This window comes from Phragmites australis, chromosome 14, assembly GCF_958298935.1.
Source record: "Phragmites australis chromosome 14, lpPhrAust1.1, whole genome shotgun sequence".
Taxonomy (NCBI): domain Eukaryota; kingdom Viridiplantae; phylum Streptophyta; class Magnoliopsida; order Poales; family Poaceae; genus Phragmites; species Phragmites australis.
Window position 1 is genome coordinate 16,535,126 of NC_084934.1, and position 14,904 is coordinate 16,550,029.

The 14,904-nt window shown below is 40.3% G+C and overlaps 2 protein-coding genes across 3 annotated transcripts; both read left to right on the forward strand.

Moving 5' to 3' along the window:
- The first annotated feature begins 1,726 nt into the window (after nt 1–1,726).
- On the forward strand, nt 1,727–8,380 carry LOC133890708 (serine/threonine-protein kinase/endoribonuclease IRE1-like). Its single transcript, XM_062331211.1, has 7 exons — nt 1,727–2,011; nt 2,459–2,666; nt 2,748–4,141; nt 5,881–6,053; nt 6,185–6,431; nt 6,529–6,823; nt 8,035–8,380. Exons 2-7 carry the CDS (start codon nt 2,583–2,585, stop codon nt 8,179–8,181), a joined length of 2,340 nt encoding a protein of 779 aa, XP_062187195.1. The 5' UTR covers nt 1,727–2,011; nt 2,459–2,582; the 3' UTR covers nt 8,182–8,380.
- A 719-nt stretch (nt 8,381–9,099) lies between these two features.
- LOC133891411 (protein SET DOMAIN GROUP 40-like) lies at nt 9,100–14,815 on the forward strand. 2 transcript variants are annotated; one of them, XM_062332126.1, is made up of 7 exons: nt 9,100–9,221; nt 12,284–12,454; nt 12,534–12,687; nt 13,098–13,229; nt 13,323–13,463; nt 13,652–13,897; nt 13,991–14,815. In XM_062332126.1, exons 2-7 carry the CDS (start codon nt 12,312–12,314, stop codon nt 14,624–14,626), a joined length of 1,452 nt encoding a protein of 483 aa, XP_062188110.1. In that variant the 5' UTR covers nt 9,100–9,221; nt 12,284–12,311; the 3' UTR covers nt 14,627–14,815. The 2 variants fall into 2 exon arrangements, with proteins under 2 accessions (XP_062188110.1, XP_062188109.1); XM_062332125.1 differs by lacking the exon at nt 9,100–9,221 and having other exon boundaries at nt 12,228–12,454.
- Nucleotides 14,816–14,904: the final 89 nt, after the last annotated feature.

The window sequence follows — 14,904 nt, forward strand, 5'->3', positions numbered from 1 at the left end:
ATCTAAGAGCATCTTCAACCGGCTCGACAAAAAGCTCGCTATTGCTAAATTTGCCTAGCCGATAAAAAAAAGGCATCCAACTGATTCCCTATTAGACACACCAAATTTGGTCACTCCCTATATGGTTCGCTTCACTCGCTACTACCAGCGAGCTGCTATAAACAGTAGATGCTCGCCATCTCTGGTTCGATACCAACGAAGTGGACGATGATGGGTGGACCCGTGCTTCGAAACAATGGTATTATATTGCTCTAAAAATCCTAAAATATTGTATACGTAATCCATGTGTAACCCATTTTAACTGGATTCACTCAAAAATCTTATGAAAAATTTAAATTAAAATTCTAAAAAAAGCTACTTTATAACTTGTAATAATTTTTAGGCCTCAAATAAATTCCCCAATATCTAGGAAAATACACTAATATTCTTCTTATATGATGAAAAAATTTGTAAAATTATTTAGCCCTAGGTTATATGGTAAAAAAGTGAGTTCCTTTGTAATGCTCTATTTATATGCATTTTTATCATTTCATGTGATATTATTCTTTTAATTCAATTTGAATTCAAATAAAATTCAAACATATACAAAATTCATCCAAATGCCTATGAATGCTTATGAAATATAGTCATTAGAAATATAGTTGTTACAAATATAGTCGTTGAAAAATAGCTATTGCAAATGTAGCAGTTAGAAATATTTTTGGTTATAGGATATTAATAAAATATAGGTGAGTGAAATTTATAGGTCGGTTGGAATGCATAAAAAATAGAAAGAAAATCAAAGAGGCTCTCTACATGAAGATATAAGAAGCGAGATTTATGGAGTCGGTTGAAAATACTGTAAGGCTTCTATATGGCCCTGTTTGACACAGTTGAAACTTATGAGTTTTTGCTGAAAGCTGCTTATGATTTACATTAAAAAGCTGTTGGTTTTTACGAGAAATTTTTAAGTTTTTAGCACACCAGCTTTTTAGAAAAATCATTCTTAACTAACTTATAAGCTTTTAGTTTACTTCGTCAGAAACTAACTTTAACTGTTTAAAAATAACCATAAGTCAGCTTATTCATTTTAACTTATAATTTTTAAAAAATAAAAATTAATAATAAACTATGACAAACAAAATCTATATGGAGCTATCATCGCACATGTACGGATTACTCACTTGCGACGCACGCACCTCGGCACATGGCGCAGCAAATCCCGCTCCGGTGCCCGCCTCCGCTTCCCCTCTCCTTCCTTTCCTAAGCCAACCGCTTCGAGAAGCCTCCTCTCCTTCCTCGCGAAGCAATTCCAGCCGGGCAGCCGGCGGCCAGCCCCACCTCCCTCCCCGCGCTGCCCATTCTCCCCATCGCCCCTGAGAAACCCTAGTGACCTCATGCCCCGCCGCCGCCGATGACGAGGTCGCTGCGCCGGGTCCTCCTCCCGCCCAGGGATTACTTTACCGGCCGAAAACCGGCGGTAAACCCGGTTTACCGGTTTTACCGGTGGGTACCGGTAAAAAAAATAAACCGGTAAATTTTTTGAATTTGTTTATTTAAATTTTCAAAAAGATTAGATCACAATAAAAAATCACTTATCAGTAATATTTGAATTTTATTTATTTAAATTTGGTTTAAATTTGTTTGAATTTGTTCGGTAAAACTCCGGTAAATCCGATATTTTCGAGAAATCAAATTTACCGGTGACCTCCGGTAAATAAAATTTACCGGTAAGATTTTACCTGCTCCCGCCCGTCCTCCTTTCCGGGCTCGCCTCCCGCGGCGACGACGCCGGCGCGGCGCTCCTCCCGCACTCCCCGCCCCCTGGCCTCGCGCTACTCCCGCCTCGGCCCCGCCTCGCGCTACCGGGATGAGTGGTAGAGGGAGGAAGTCGAGAGGATGGGGCAGCGCGCTCGACGGAGATCGTCGCGGCGGCGCCCAAGAAGAAGCCTGCGGAGCTCCTGGTCCTGCCGCAACTCCGGCGACTGGAGCCGTCGAGTGCGGTGAGCGGCGAGGCTGTCGCCGAACCCCGGTGAGCTCTCCCGTTGTGTCCCTTCCCTATTCCCGTTGCAATGGTCTGGGCTCGTTTTGGTGCGTGGTTGGTTGGTGGTTCTTTGGGCGTCCGGGTGATGCGAATTGGCGTCTCTGTGCGGGACCGTCCGAACCGTGGAGCGAATGAAATGGCTTCCGGCTAGCTAGCAGTTTAGATTTCTTGTGGTTTGAGGGTTTTCTTGGTTTATTCTATCAAAAGTAGAACCTTTTTTGGGGCTGTTCTTGTGTCGTGCTGCAATGGAGCACGGAAAGAGGAAGTCTTGCTGATTAGGTTACTTGTAAGTGCTGCTTGTGCATGACAGTTCTTGTATTACTGAAGGTTACTTATCGCATGTTTAGAAGAATCTTAGTACATCCTTGGGGCCTCTGGAGTGGAAGGAAACAGTCCGATTGACTCTGGAATTACTTTGCTTGTTTTTGTGAACAGCTCTGTGCTTCAGTTTCATGACAACGGTACAATTCAGCTTGTGGACCGGTTATCGGAATCTCCTCTCTGGGAGATCTCCACAGGGCCTCCTCTTTCGAATCACATTACTATCGGAGACTCTGCTATGAGTTATCTCATATATCCTGTGAACGGAAATGGGAACGAGAATGGGACTGAGCTTTTGGAAGTTTATAATGGGAACGATGAGGTATGTTTTGCTCTAGCACAGTACTTCTCCAAAATCTTCCTGATACTCCTTTGTTTTTCACCCTTGTCTTATTTCCTGTAGAAACTTCCGTGGAAATTGGAGGATTTTGTCGCCAGAACTCCATACATACGGGATTCCGTTGTTACTATTGGGTCAAAAGCTTCAACTATTTTTGTTGTTAATGCTGGTAACGGTGAGATTATTTACAAGCGCAGCATTCCAGCCGCCTTGAATGAATTGGAAGGGCCAGTGGTTGAAGGAACACCATCCAAGTTAAATGCTGGTACAAGTGATGACAGCGCTAATATCATAGTGCTCATGAGAACTGATTATTCTCTCAGTGCATCAGATCTTGGCAAACATTTGTTTAACTGGACAAGAACTTCTTTCACTGCAAACTACTATATGAAATACAACCACCCTGACATGCTTGACCAACCGTCCTTTCTGCGAGGTGATATTCCTTGCATCAGAACTGAGGGTGTGCCATGTGGACTTCCTTTACCTGATTCAAGTTCAGCTACTGCAATTGTCTTGAGAGATGCGACCACAGTTATCTCCAGGGATGGTGCTGATGTTCTGAAACCACTTCAAACCTTGAAGAAGTCACCACAAACTGCTGGCAAGTCTAATGTGGTCTTGGACGGTGCTCAAAATCAAACTTATGACAGTGCTCTGTCTCATTTCTTCTCTGCTGATCCTGAAGTAAACAATAAGTTCACTAAAAGTGCTTACAGATGGTTATTCCTTGTGCTTCCTTTATTGATGGTCATAGGTTGTCTGTTGAGCTTGATCTCTGCAAGCAAGTATTGCAGGCAATTTGTGTTTCAGCTTATGAAGCCATTCATGCGTGAAAAGAAACCAATGGACATTAGAGGGAGGTCGGAAGGAACACCTAAGAGAAGAAAAGCACGGAAGAAAGATGAACTTATCAAAAGCCATGAGAACTTGTCAGCATCTGACAAGGAGAGCAGTGAAACTGGTGGGTCAACTGAGACACCAATTAAGGAAACTTCTGCACTATCGAATAAGGGGATCACAGATAGCCTTGATGGTCGTCAGATTGGTAAACTCTATGTCTCCAATAAAGAAATTGGTAGAGGGAGCAATGGCACAGTTGTTTTTGAGGGATCTTATGATGGTCGTCAAGTTGCTGTGAAACGTTTGTTGCGTTCCCACAATGACACAGCTGAAATAGAGACACGGAATCTTATTTTATCTGATTGGGATCCTAATATTATTAGACTGTACAGTTTCGACCATGACAGTGATTTCATTTATATTTCCCTTGAGAGGTGCCACTGCAGCTTGGCTGATCTAATCCAAAAACACTCCTATTCGTTTTCTGGAGAACCTATTGTGAACAATGAAGTTGCTATCAGCACCAGGTCAAATATTTCAAATGTGGAGGGAATAGATGTGGAATTGTGGGCGCAGGATGGGCTTCCTTCGGCACAACTCCTAAAGCTGATGAGGTATGTGAATTGGTGCCTTATGTTCTCCGCTAGAAATGTTAAATTAGGTGCTTTTTATTGCCATATGCTTATTTATAATAATTTCAGCACCATTTCCTTCTCGAGGTACAATGCCCATATTTATTGAATGAAAACTTTTAAAATCAATATCTGGGCAAGTTCGATGGAGGAAACACACTAGCTCAGGAAAATCATATCTTGGAGGCGTATGATATTGCCCCCTTTTATGTAAACACATGAAACAGCTTGAACAATAGAGTCTATCCTTCAAGCAATTGTTTCCTCTTACTTTGTGTTTCCAGGTCTAGTCAAGGTAGCACAGTTTCTACTATTGAAACCATCCTAGTAGTTTACATTGTTGTGCTGTGTGATGTGCTGTATTGTGGAATCTAATTAGTCAAGGGAATTTTTATCAATTGTGGTAATTATTTGGGTTTTGACTCAGAGATTGAGGTTGTAATTAGTTAGACAAAAGAGGGCAGATTGTCCTCGTTATGATTATCAAGCAAAACAAAAGGCACCTTTGAAAAGCCACCACAATTACTGTTGGGGCCAACATGTGCAGTTATCCTTTGCATATTGCATTGGAACTATTAAAAAGAATGATGTCCTTTGCCTGTTTAGTATTGTTAAAGTATAAATAAATAATTGTGTAACATCCTGTATAACAGATAGCCTGGTCCTTGTAATACATCCCCGGGTTTGAGTCAGTTTTTGAAGGCTTAGGCTCACCACTAAATCCTTACATAAGGTAAATTATGCTAGATTGCTAGTAAAGGTTGCAAAAACAAAAGAAGTTGAAAGCCTGGATTCTTCTTTTTGATAAAAATAGCAGGTGTAGATAAGATATTTGTTAGGGTCTAAGATTAATTTTATCAAATTATAATATTTAATTTTATTAATCTAGTAATATCGTATTTGAGTATATAAATAAACTTGTCATGCCCTGTAGGGGTGGAAATGGATGGCAGGAAATCCGAATTATCCGATTCCATATCCGTTAAAATACGAATATGGATATCCGTATCCGTATTCGTTTCTGAAATGGATACTAAAATGGATATATCCGAATCCGTTTTCAAGATTCGGATTCAAATGTGGATATCCGAATTCGAGATATATCGTATCCGTATCCGCCAACCAGGGAACCAAATTTTGCTAAAGTTTTAAAAATTTCAGATATGAACGAAATTCCAACCCAATCAAATTGGAACAAATTTCAGTTAAATTTGATCAAAAATTTAAATTTCCAACATGAATTTTGAACAAAATTTCTAAAATTCCGGCCCAATCAAATTAGAACAAATTTCAGTCGAATTTTATCAAATTTCAGTCAAATTTTTTCAAAAATTTAAATTTCCGACCTGAATTTCGAAGATCGAGTAGATATCCGAATGTGGATTTGTATTCGAACTATCCGATTCGTATTCGTATTCGAGGATACCCGGATCCGTATTCGCATTCGGATTAAAATGTGGTAAATCGTACTATCCGAATTCAATTCCATGCGTATTCGATCCGTTTCCATCCCTAATGCCCTGTATATCGCGTTGTTAGCTCTCTGCTATAGAAAGCACTTTGCCACTATGCTTCCGCCGCATGCTATTAAGAATATCCTTAGTACCCATAATTGTGTGCCTTCTTATTCTTGCTGTTATGTTGGCTGGTGCATCCTCTGATGTCTACCTGTAAACTGTAATACCTGTAGTCACTCTGGTTTCGTGAATTTTCTTATGCAGAGATGTGGTTGCTGGTCTTGTGCATTTGCATAACTTGGGGATTGTACATCGTGATTTAAAGCCTCATAATGTCTTAATAAGCACAGAAGGACCTATTAGAGCTAAGCTTTCTGATATGGGTATCAGTAAGCGCCTGCAAGAGGACATGACTTCTGTTAGCCATCATGGCACAGGTAAGGGGGTTTCACTCCTTTGCAGAGTTGCAATATTGGGCAATTTTTTTGTCTTTGTATGTTGTTTGTCACACTGCTTAACTTAAGTACATTGTTTAGCTAGCAGTTTAATCCTTGATAGTGTACTGCAGGATTTGGAAGTTCTGGTTGGCAAGCACCTGAACAGCTTCATCATGGTCGTCAAACTCGTGCAATGGATCTGTTTAGTTTGGGCTGCCTTATTTTCTATTGTATCACTAAAGGCAAGCATCCGTTTGGTGAGTACTATGAATGGGACATGAACATTCTAAACAATCACTTTGATCTCTTTGTGGTGGATTACATACCAGAAGCAGTACATCTTATTTCTCAGTTGTTACAACCAAATCCAGAGATGAGGTGAGACTGAAGTCATACACATCCTCACTTCCCTGATTTCATAGGTTATGCATGTCTTCTTGCTTTTACCGAAATGCACCTTTTGACATGTGAACAGACCAAAGGCAGTATATGTGATGCATCATCCACTCTTCTGGAGCCCTGAATTGCGCCTTCAATTTCTAAGAGATACCAGTGACAGAATTGAGAAAACCAGTGAGACTGACATCATAAATGCAATGGAAAGCATAGGACCTGTGGCATTCGGTGGAAAATGGGGAGGTAAACTGGATGCTTCTTTGGTTACAGACATGGGTCGTTACAGAAAATATAACTTTGAGTCCACGCGTGACCTTTTGAGGTATATCAGAAATAAGTCAGGTCATTACAGAGAGCTTTCAGAGGATCTCAAGGTTTGTTTTGTGACACTTGTTGCTGTGTTTGCTTTTGCCTTTTGTTGTATGCACCTATGCATGCAGCTAAATTGTCGATTAGTTGCTGGCCCAACTAGCATGGACTGTGTGCATTACCTGATGGAATTACCTGGCTAGATTTTCTGGCTAAATTGTGCATTACCTAGCTAGATTTTCAACATCTCAACCCGATGCCAAAGAGTATGCAAGAGGAAGCAGAAGGTGATAAATGAATAACAGAGAAAATTATTGTAGAATGGAGGATAGATAAAATATTAACTGAATAAGTTACCGTGAATTAGTTGGTTCTTGACATTGTCATTTTCCCAGGCTTTGTGAATTTCTGATTTCTTCATGCCTGTCATCCCGTCCTGTAGTATGCCTGCTTTGCAGAATTGAATGTATAAAAATGTGGTGCAAGTGAACTTGTAAATTACAAAAATCTGGATTTAGGAGGCAGGGGTATTGGAGTTAGCAGAAAGAAACGCTAGTTTTGTTATGCCTCATTATCCTAACATGACACTTGCATTCATAGCATCATGCAAGGGAGCTAAAGCCATACTTATTACATGCAGTTCAACCTGATAAATTATATAATCTTTTGTTTCCTTGATATTGGCCTTCTTTGGCACAGCTTATTGCTGGTTTCTGCTTCTCAGAAGCTATAAGCTGAAACAAATAGGTTGGCTTATTGCTGACCATTGAAAAGTTGAAAAATTGGTTTCTGATGAAATGAACTAAAAGCTTATAAGCTGATTAAAAATAGCTTTTCTGAAAAGCTGGTATGCTGAGAATCTAAAAATTTCTCACAAAAGTCAACAGCTTTTGGTATAAGCCATAAGCAGCTTTCAGAAAAACCATTTTTCAATAAAAGCTCATAAATTTCAGTTGTACCAAACAGAGCTATTTTAAACTTCTGTTACGTGGTATTACACTTAAATAAGGAGCCGGCTATAGCTGGCGAGATGTTTGACTACCTAGAGTCTTTGTCCCCGCATAAGGGCACTGCTCGAAGGACTTTGTAGGAATTGGGATAGTTCTCTTTTTTCTTACCTTGCATTTTTTGAGAAGTTTAATGTGAATTTTCTATAGCAGTTTGTAAGATATATGTTTTCTATTACAAATTGTTCTGTACTCCAGTCGAGTCCAGCTTTGTTTCACTTTGCACACGTCTTGTCACAAGCTAACGCATCGATGAATATGAATTCCAGGCGTTACTTGGGTCACTGCCGGAGGGCTTTGATCGCTATTTCTCAAGTCGATTCCCAAAGCTGCTAATTGAAGTCTACAAGGTCATGTGTGTGCACTGCAAGGATGAGGAAGCTTTCAGTAAATATTTAAATGGAAGCTCGGTATAACTGTAGGAGATGCAGACGCCCCCCCCCCCTCCCCTATCGTATATACTGACACCTGACCTAGGGAGAGTATGTATGTACATGTGATTTGTATCATATAATCATAGAATAATAAAGAGGGCTAAATCTGTACATTATATCCCCCTATTCCACAGAGTTCTGTTGTCAATAAACTAAAGCTCAAATCTTTCTCTCTCTCTTTTTTTTTTTTTTTTGGAAAAGCTCATTCTCTTCATGTGGCCCTTTGGAAACATTAGCTGAATGATGTTTGGCGAGAACTACCCGCTCGTTTCGGTGTTGCATGCTTGTTTGCCTGTTGCAAACAACGGCTCTTCTCCCAAGGCGTCCATATCTATATATATCTTTGTTTCTGTATACTAAAAACGGACCCTAGTCGAGCCACGTAGTCGCTTCCCTATGGCTGTTGATTGCTGCTGTCTATTCTTTCGTGTGCCTCTCTGGATCCATCCAAAATAAAACTGCACGGTTGTTCGATCTCTCCCGATTGCTCGTGATCCCGCCTCTCTGCGTCTCCGGCCTTGCATCCTCGTAGTCTCCAGTCCTTGTAGTCTCCGGTTCTCTCACTGCCCCTCAGACCCGTGCTCTGATTCCGGTCGCCTCGTTAGAGCGTTGCGTCTCTCTTCGGCGTCTCTAGCACCTTCACCGAGTCGTTCAGGGCTCGTACCATCGTCGCTGCCGGGGATCACGGCGGCGAAGGGTTCACGTCATTCCTTCCCCGACTGGTGGAGCATATCTGTGGCGGCGCCGTCATCTGTCTGGCCAAGCAAATCGAGCGGGTTCTCGTAAAGGCGAGCTAATTTCTCTCTCCCTTGTTCAAATTTTACCGATTCCTTAAAAATTTTGTTTGGGAAAAAAAACCTGCAGTACTACTTCCTACCGGTGGTGTACTTAGCGATGGTGCTTATCTGAACAAATCTCTCTTCAGGCCGGCTCCTCGAAGAACCCAATATTGAACAGTTGCGTGAGGCTGCTTGAGCAGCAGCATGGGAGTGATCTGGCGTTCTGCTCCACGAATTCGACAGGTGTGTCGCAATGCAAACACAAATTTCATGGTTCAACTTGCAATGTCCAATTGTAGTGTCAGTCATTGTCTAATGAGTGCTGCCGGCAGAGTCTTAGCTATGATTTTATACCCAATTAGCAGTTTGGGCCTTTAAAAAGTATTAGCTACAGTTCATTTATGTTATTGATGGAATCACAATTCATTGCTCTTTAATTGGGTTGCTGTGCAGAGCTAGCTTGCCTTTGCTGATTTCTGCAGTCCATTTGTTAGGCACACTGAGGCCCTGTTTGGATAGGCTGCAACTTCAGAGCTTCTGGCTAGCTGAGGAAGTGTTTATGACTGTTAAATTTTATTTGTTGATTTTTATAATAAACTTTTAGCTTCTCAACACACCAAAAACTAGAAAAGCTCATCTCACCTGCTTCTTAATTTTTAGTTCATTTCAGCTACAGCCGCTTCCTCAACCAGCCAAAAGCCAATAGAAACCGGGGTTAAAAACCAGCCGCTTGAATAACTTCTGTCTTTTTTTGGAAAAAGCTGCTTTTAAGCCTATCCAAACGGGGGTAAATATGTTTGATGCTACTCCTTAGGAAAGATTATGGATATATTAAGATTTTAATTTGTCTGTTCCCTTGGCTTTCCATAGTTTCAGTTGACACTAGAATTACAATGCAAAATACTGTGCAATGCAGTTTTAGGTTCAGCCGGTGCTAGAATTGCTACACAAAAGTTCGGTTCAGCGCTTTTAGTGCTTCAACCTCTTTCTTCTTACATTTTTTCTATCAAAGAGTCAGTGACCCAGCTTCCTCTTTTATATAAAATGTTGTGCTGCACTATTTAGCTTTCGCAAAAATTAGCTTCCCTAATCTCTGGTGTTTGGTTCTCTGATCAGAATCATGCTCCCAACAGTCATAATACACTTGGCTTAAATTGCAAAAGGAAAGCTGTGCTTATAACTTTTCCTTGTCTTTTCCCTGTATAATCCTCTAATATTAATAGACCTTTTGTCATATATATCATATGATATATTGTAACTTTAGTTCTTCTATGCCAGTTCCTTGCCAAAATATTATTGATATGTAGATACGTAAAGAGCTCTTAAATCCCACGGCAACGCGCGGGTACCAGTTAGTATTATGTAAAGCGTCACTGTGTTGTTTGGAATATGGAGTGTTTGGGATCCAAATTCCAGAAACCTGGTCGATATGTGACTTTTATTTTTATATTTTGAAAATAAAAAAACTGCAAAAACTACCATCCATTTGAAAAAATTGGAAAAAATGGCTATCATTGCCCTACCAGCATCGGTCGTCCTTCCAACCAGCGCTAGGTTTTAAAAAATAGGTTAGTAAAAATAAAAATATATTATTCTGATGGTCTCAAAATTTAAAATACTATCAAAATAGTTATGCGTTTTTTAAAAAAGATGGTGTAAACATGCTATAATCTAGTTCTTCAAAAAAAAAATAATTCAAACAATTAGTTTTATAATGAGAAACACAAAAGACAAATTTCGTTGTACACAGTTAATGAAATTTGTCTTTTTTTTTCTCATTATATAAATCATATTTTTGTCTAAAATTGTTTAGAGAGCTAGATCATAGTATCCTCTACACCAACAAATATTTTTCAAAAACATTTTTGAATATTTTTATGGTGTTTTGAATTTTGAGAGCAATAAAACTTTTTTTTAACTATTGTCCGTTAGAATAGCGACATGTTTATTTTTTAAAATCTATCATCTGTTGGACGAGCAACATGTATCTGTCGCCCTTTCAACCAGCGATAATAGCCTATTTTGCATTTTTTTTCTAACAGATGATTATTATTTTTATTTTTTATTTTCGAAATATAAAAATAAAAAAGCTCGCCGATATGTTGCCAGAGAAATCCCGTATTCCAATCTGGGCCTTGTTGATGAGAAAGAGACCTTGCTCAGTTGCATGTTACTTGTCTCTAACGAATCATTTACATTAGATACAATCAGCAATATTTGTACATGGAATCAGCATTAATTGTCAACGAGCGAAGAGGAGGAAACACAAGAAACTTCCATAGAATCAGCCTGCATGCGTGCGGGGCGTTAGTAGCTTACATGGACCGCGCCGTCGCTGGACAAAAGGAGCCCAACGTAAAAGATCGGAATTAGAATTAATTCCAGATTTAGGGCATATTTGGTTCTAGCACTAAGGAAGCCAAGCCAAAAATTTGCCATACTAAAACTAGAGCCATGTTAAAATTTGATTAGTGTTTGGTTTAAAGCAAAGCTAAAATTTTGATCAGCCAAAAATCGATGTGACCATTTTTTATGCTAACATCTTGTCTAGCTTTGTTATAGAAAAAAAAATGGTTGGCCAAATTTTTTGAGACGTGACCAAATTTTGACGTTTAATCAAACAAAACTCAAAATTTCTAAGCGTAGCTAAATTTTAGCTTGGCTTGAAGAGGAGAACCAAACGACCCCTTGGTTGCTTACCAAACCTTGCAACGCCACGCTTTGGCGTGCCAATGGTTTTAGACATTTGTCGATTCAACGTCATCTAATTTTCTTAGCTTCTTACTCCATGTTTTAGTCTCACGTTCCTACCAAAGTTCTTCATTCTTGAGGAGAGGCTAAAAACATGTCGATTTGATGATAAGTAACTCCGGCCTCTCTAATACTTAGAGATATCAATCTAGAACTTTTATATAATAGGATGTTTAGAGAAGATATTATGAAAAAAATAGGTTTTTCCTCAACTATATTAGTACATATACTTAGCATGAAGAGTAAACTGCTTACTTAAGTACGACTGTTTATATTAATACTAATAATATAATCAACTATATTTAATCACATATAATCTTAGTTTATATTGAAAATTATATTTTTTATATATATACTTAATACTATATTTCCTTAAGCACTTAGGCTTAAATATTTAGCATCTTTGATGCCCTTAGAAGGCAAGGCTTATTCCAACTTCCGTTATGTTAGTTTTTGTATAATATATACCCTTCAAGCGTATAGAAATGGCTGTGAAAACGACGACTTCTGAACTTGCGAGTGAACTCAGCTTACCCGTAAGGCGTAAACCTCAGGTAGCGCAGGACAAGGCGGCCGTTGCAGATGGAGGCGCTCCTCCGGTGGGCGGCCGAGATGGGCGTCTCCGACTCGCCGTCCCTGGCCTCCCCCTCCGGCGCCACCTCCTCCTCCTCCTCGTCCTGCCTCGGCCGCTCGCTCGTTGTCGCCGAGTTCCCCGACGCCGGCGGGTAAAACCCCACTACACCCCCTTGTCGTTCTTGATCTCCCAGTGCTCGATTCACCGCGTTTCCCTTGGTTCCACTGCAGGAGGGGATTGGCGGCGGCGCACGACCTCCGGCGCGGCGAGCTGATGCTGCGCGCGCCCCGCGCCGCGCTGCTCACGAGCGACCGCGTCACGGCCGACAACCCCAGGATCGGCGCCTGCGTCAGCGCCCACCGGCCCCGTTTCTCCTCCGTCCAGGTGATATCGCTTCTTCGGTCAACATGTTTGGTGAAACATGCTCGTGTCAAGCTGCCCTCGATGCTTAAAAAAATTGGGGATAAGTGAGGATTAGGATTTTAGAGCAGAATGCTATAGCATATTAGTGTTGGTGTCACCATAAAAATGGGGAAAATTGGATACAAGTTGTGTTTTTGCTACATGGTCTGTGGCTTCGAATGCAGTTGATATACTCAAACCTATAGCATTTTTCTTATGCAGTGAAACTAAGTGCAAGTCCAAATATTCGGGTTTTATCACAAACAAATTGCACAGTTGTCTTTACTGGCATAAAATAATACTGTTTCTGCTTTTGCTTTTAAGTGCCAGTATTGATCATTCTTGTTTTCCTTATTACGTCCTCTTGAGCATTCGACTTTGTGATTCGGCAGATACTGATCTTATGCTTATTGGCTGAAGTGGGGAAAGGGAAGGATTCTGTCTGGTACCCTTATTTGTCTCAGCTTCCCCGCTACTACACTATCTTGGCTACCTTCAATGATTTTGAAGTTGAAGCTCTCCAAGTATAGCTCGGTAGATCTGTCAACAAATTGTCCATTTTCCATTATTTTTTGCTATATACTACAGAAGCATCCAGTGAATTTGTTATTTATCAGATTGATAATGCTATTTGGGTGGCACAAAAGGCTATTCGTGCCATAATACTAGACTGGGAAGAAGCTACACCACTAATGAAAGAATTGGAGTTCAAACCTAAGCTTTTGATACTTAAATCCTGGCTCTGGGCGTTTGCAACGGTATAGTTGTGTTTTTTTCTCAGTTTGCGTCAGTCCTTTTTCTAATTTGATATGCTGCTTTGTTTGCTGATTTAGTTACTATGTGAAATCTGTGCTGACTTAACATTTGATATAGGTTGTTTAGCCCTAATTCTTTTTGTAGATTGTACATCTTGGTGTTTCTGAAGTTTTATTTTTTCTACATGAAGGTATCTTCACGCACATTACATATTCCATGGGATGATGCTGGTTGCCTATGTCCTGTTGGTGATTTGTTCAATTATGCTGCCCCTGATGATGATACTTCATTGGAGGAAGAAGATGCAGCTGAAGTTATGAATTGCCAGCAGAAAAATAAGATGTCGGATTCATCTAAGAGACTAACAGATGGTGGATATGAAGATGCTAACGGATACTGTTTTTATGCCAGAAAAAAATATAGAAAGGGAGAGCAGGTTTAGTCTGACTTTTATCACTATCACATTATCTTGTCATTCTCTTTTGTTTTTCCTTCTCTGTTTTTTGTACACTTATGTCATTTTGTACAGGTTCTTCTTGGCTATGGGACATACACGAACTTGGAACTTCTTGAGCACTATGGTTTTATTTTGGATGAGAACCCTAATGAGAAAACTTTCATCCAATTAGATTTGGATATTTGCTCGGTCGGTACTTGGCCAAAAGATTCGATGTATATTCAACCAAACGGACACCCCTCATTTGCATTGTTGTGTGCATTAAGGCTATGGACAACTGCTGCAAATCGCCGAAAGGCCATTAGTTATCAGATTTACTCTGGATCATTGGTTTCTACTGAAAATGAGCTGGAGATTATGAAATGGTTAATCAGCAAATGTGAAGAAACTTTGCAGCAGTTACCTACAACTGTTGAATTTGATGAAAGTCTGCTCATCTTTTTACGCAAAATACAGAACAGCACCAGCTGGAGGACAGATGTGAAGCAGTCATGTTTTGAGCAGGAGTTTGCTGTATTCCTCCGAGTCCACCGTGTGGAGCTGGATTGTTCTGATCTCGGTCCACTCCCAGCTCGACTTCTGCGATCTCTGGAAAGATGGGAATTAGCTGTCCGGTGGAGATGCAACTACAAGAAGACACTAACCAAATGTATCTTATACTGTGCAAGTTCAGTTCACGAGCTTTCCTTGCAACGAAACCAACAATAACCAAGGACTCGGGTCATGTAGTTTTTCTCAACCCTGTAGTGCAGTAGCCGTCTAACTTTTTTTTTAGCTTGCTTTAAGACCATGGAATCCGTTGGAACGATCTTGGATCTGTAACTGCACTTCTAAATAGACTGCTAAGGCATGCCTTCTGGTTTGTGAATCATGAGATACTGAATAACCGAAGTACTAGACTCGCAGTTGCAAATGCGCTCAGAATTGGAATTGGCTGAACGACTGGAGAAATTTCACCCCCTTGTAAATATGTAGTAAGATGAACG

What these genes read in the sequence shown, in the direction of transcription:
- LOC133890708 (XM_062331211.1), top strand. Translation starts at nt 2,583, where the DNA reads ATGAGTTATCTCATATATCCTGTGAACGGAAATGGGAACGAGAATGGG. An exon ending in TTTATAATGGGAACGATGAG is followed by an intron (nt 2,667 to 2,747) that starts GTATGTTTTGCT and finishes TATTTCCTGTAG; the next exon opens with AAACTTCCGTGGAAATTGGA. An exon ending in TGTTAGCCATCATGGCACAG is followed by an intron (nt 6,054 to 6,184) that starts GTAAGGGGGTTT and finishes AGTGTACTGCAG; the next exon opens with GATTTGGAAGTTCTGGTTGG.
- LOC133891411 (XM_062332126.1), top strand. Translation starts at nt 12,312, where the DNA reads ATGGAGGCGCTCCTCCGGTGGGCGGCCGAGATGGGCGTCTCCGACTCG. An exon ending in CCCGTTTCTCCTCCGTCCAG is followed by an intron (nt 12,688 to 13,097) that starts GTGATATCGCTT and finishes GTGATTCGGCAG; the next exon opens with ATACTGATCTTATGCTTATT. An exon ending in TTGAAGTTGAAGCTCTCCAA is followed by an intron (nt 13,230 to 13,322) that starts GTATAGCTCGGT and finishes GTTATTTATCAG; the next exon opens with ATTGATAATGCTATTTGGGT.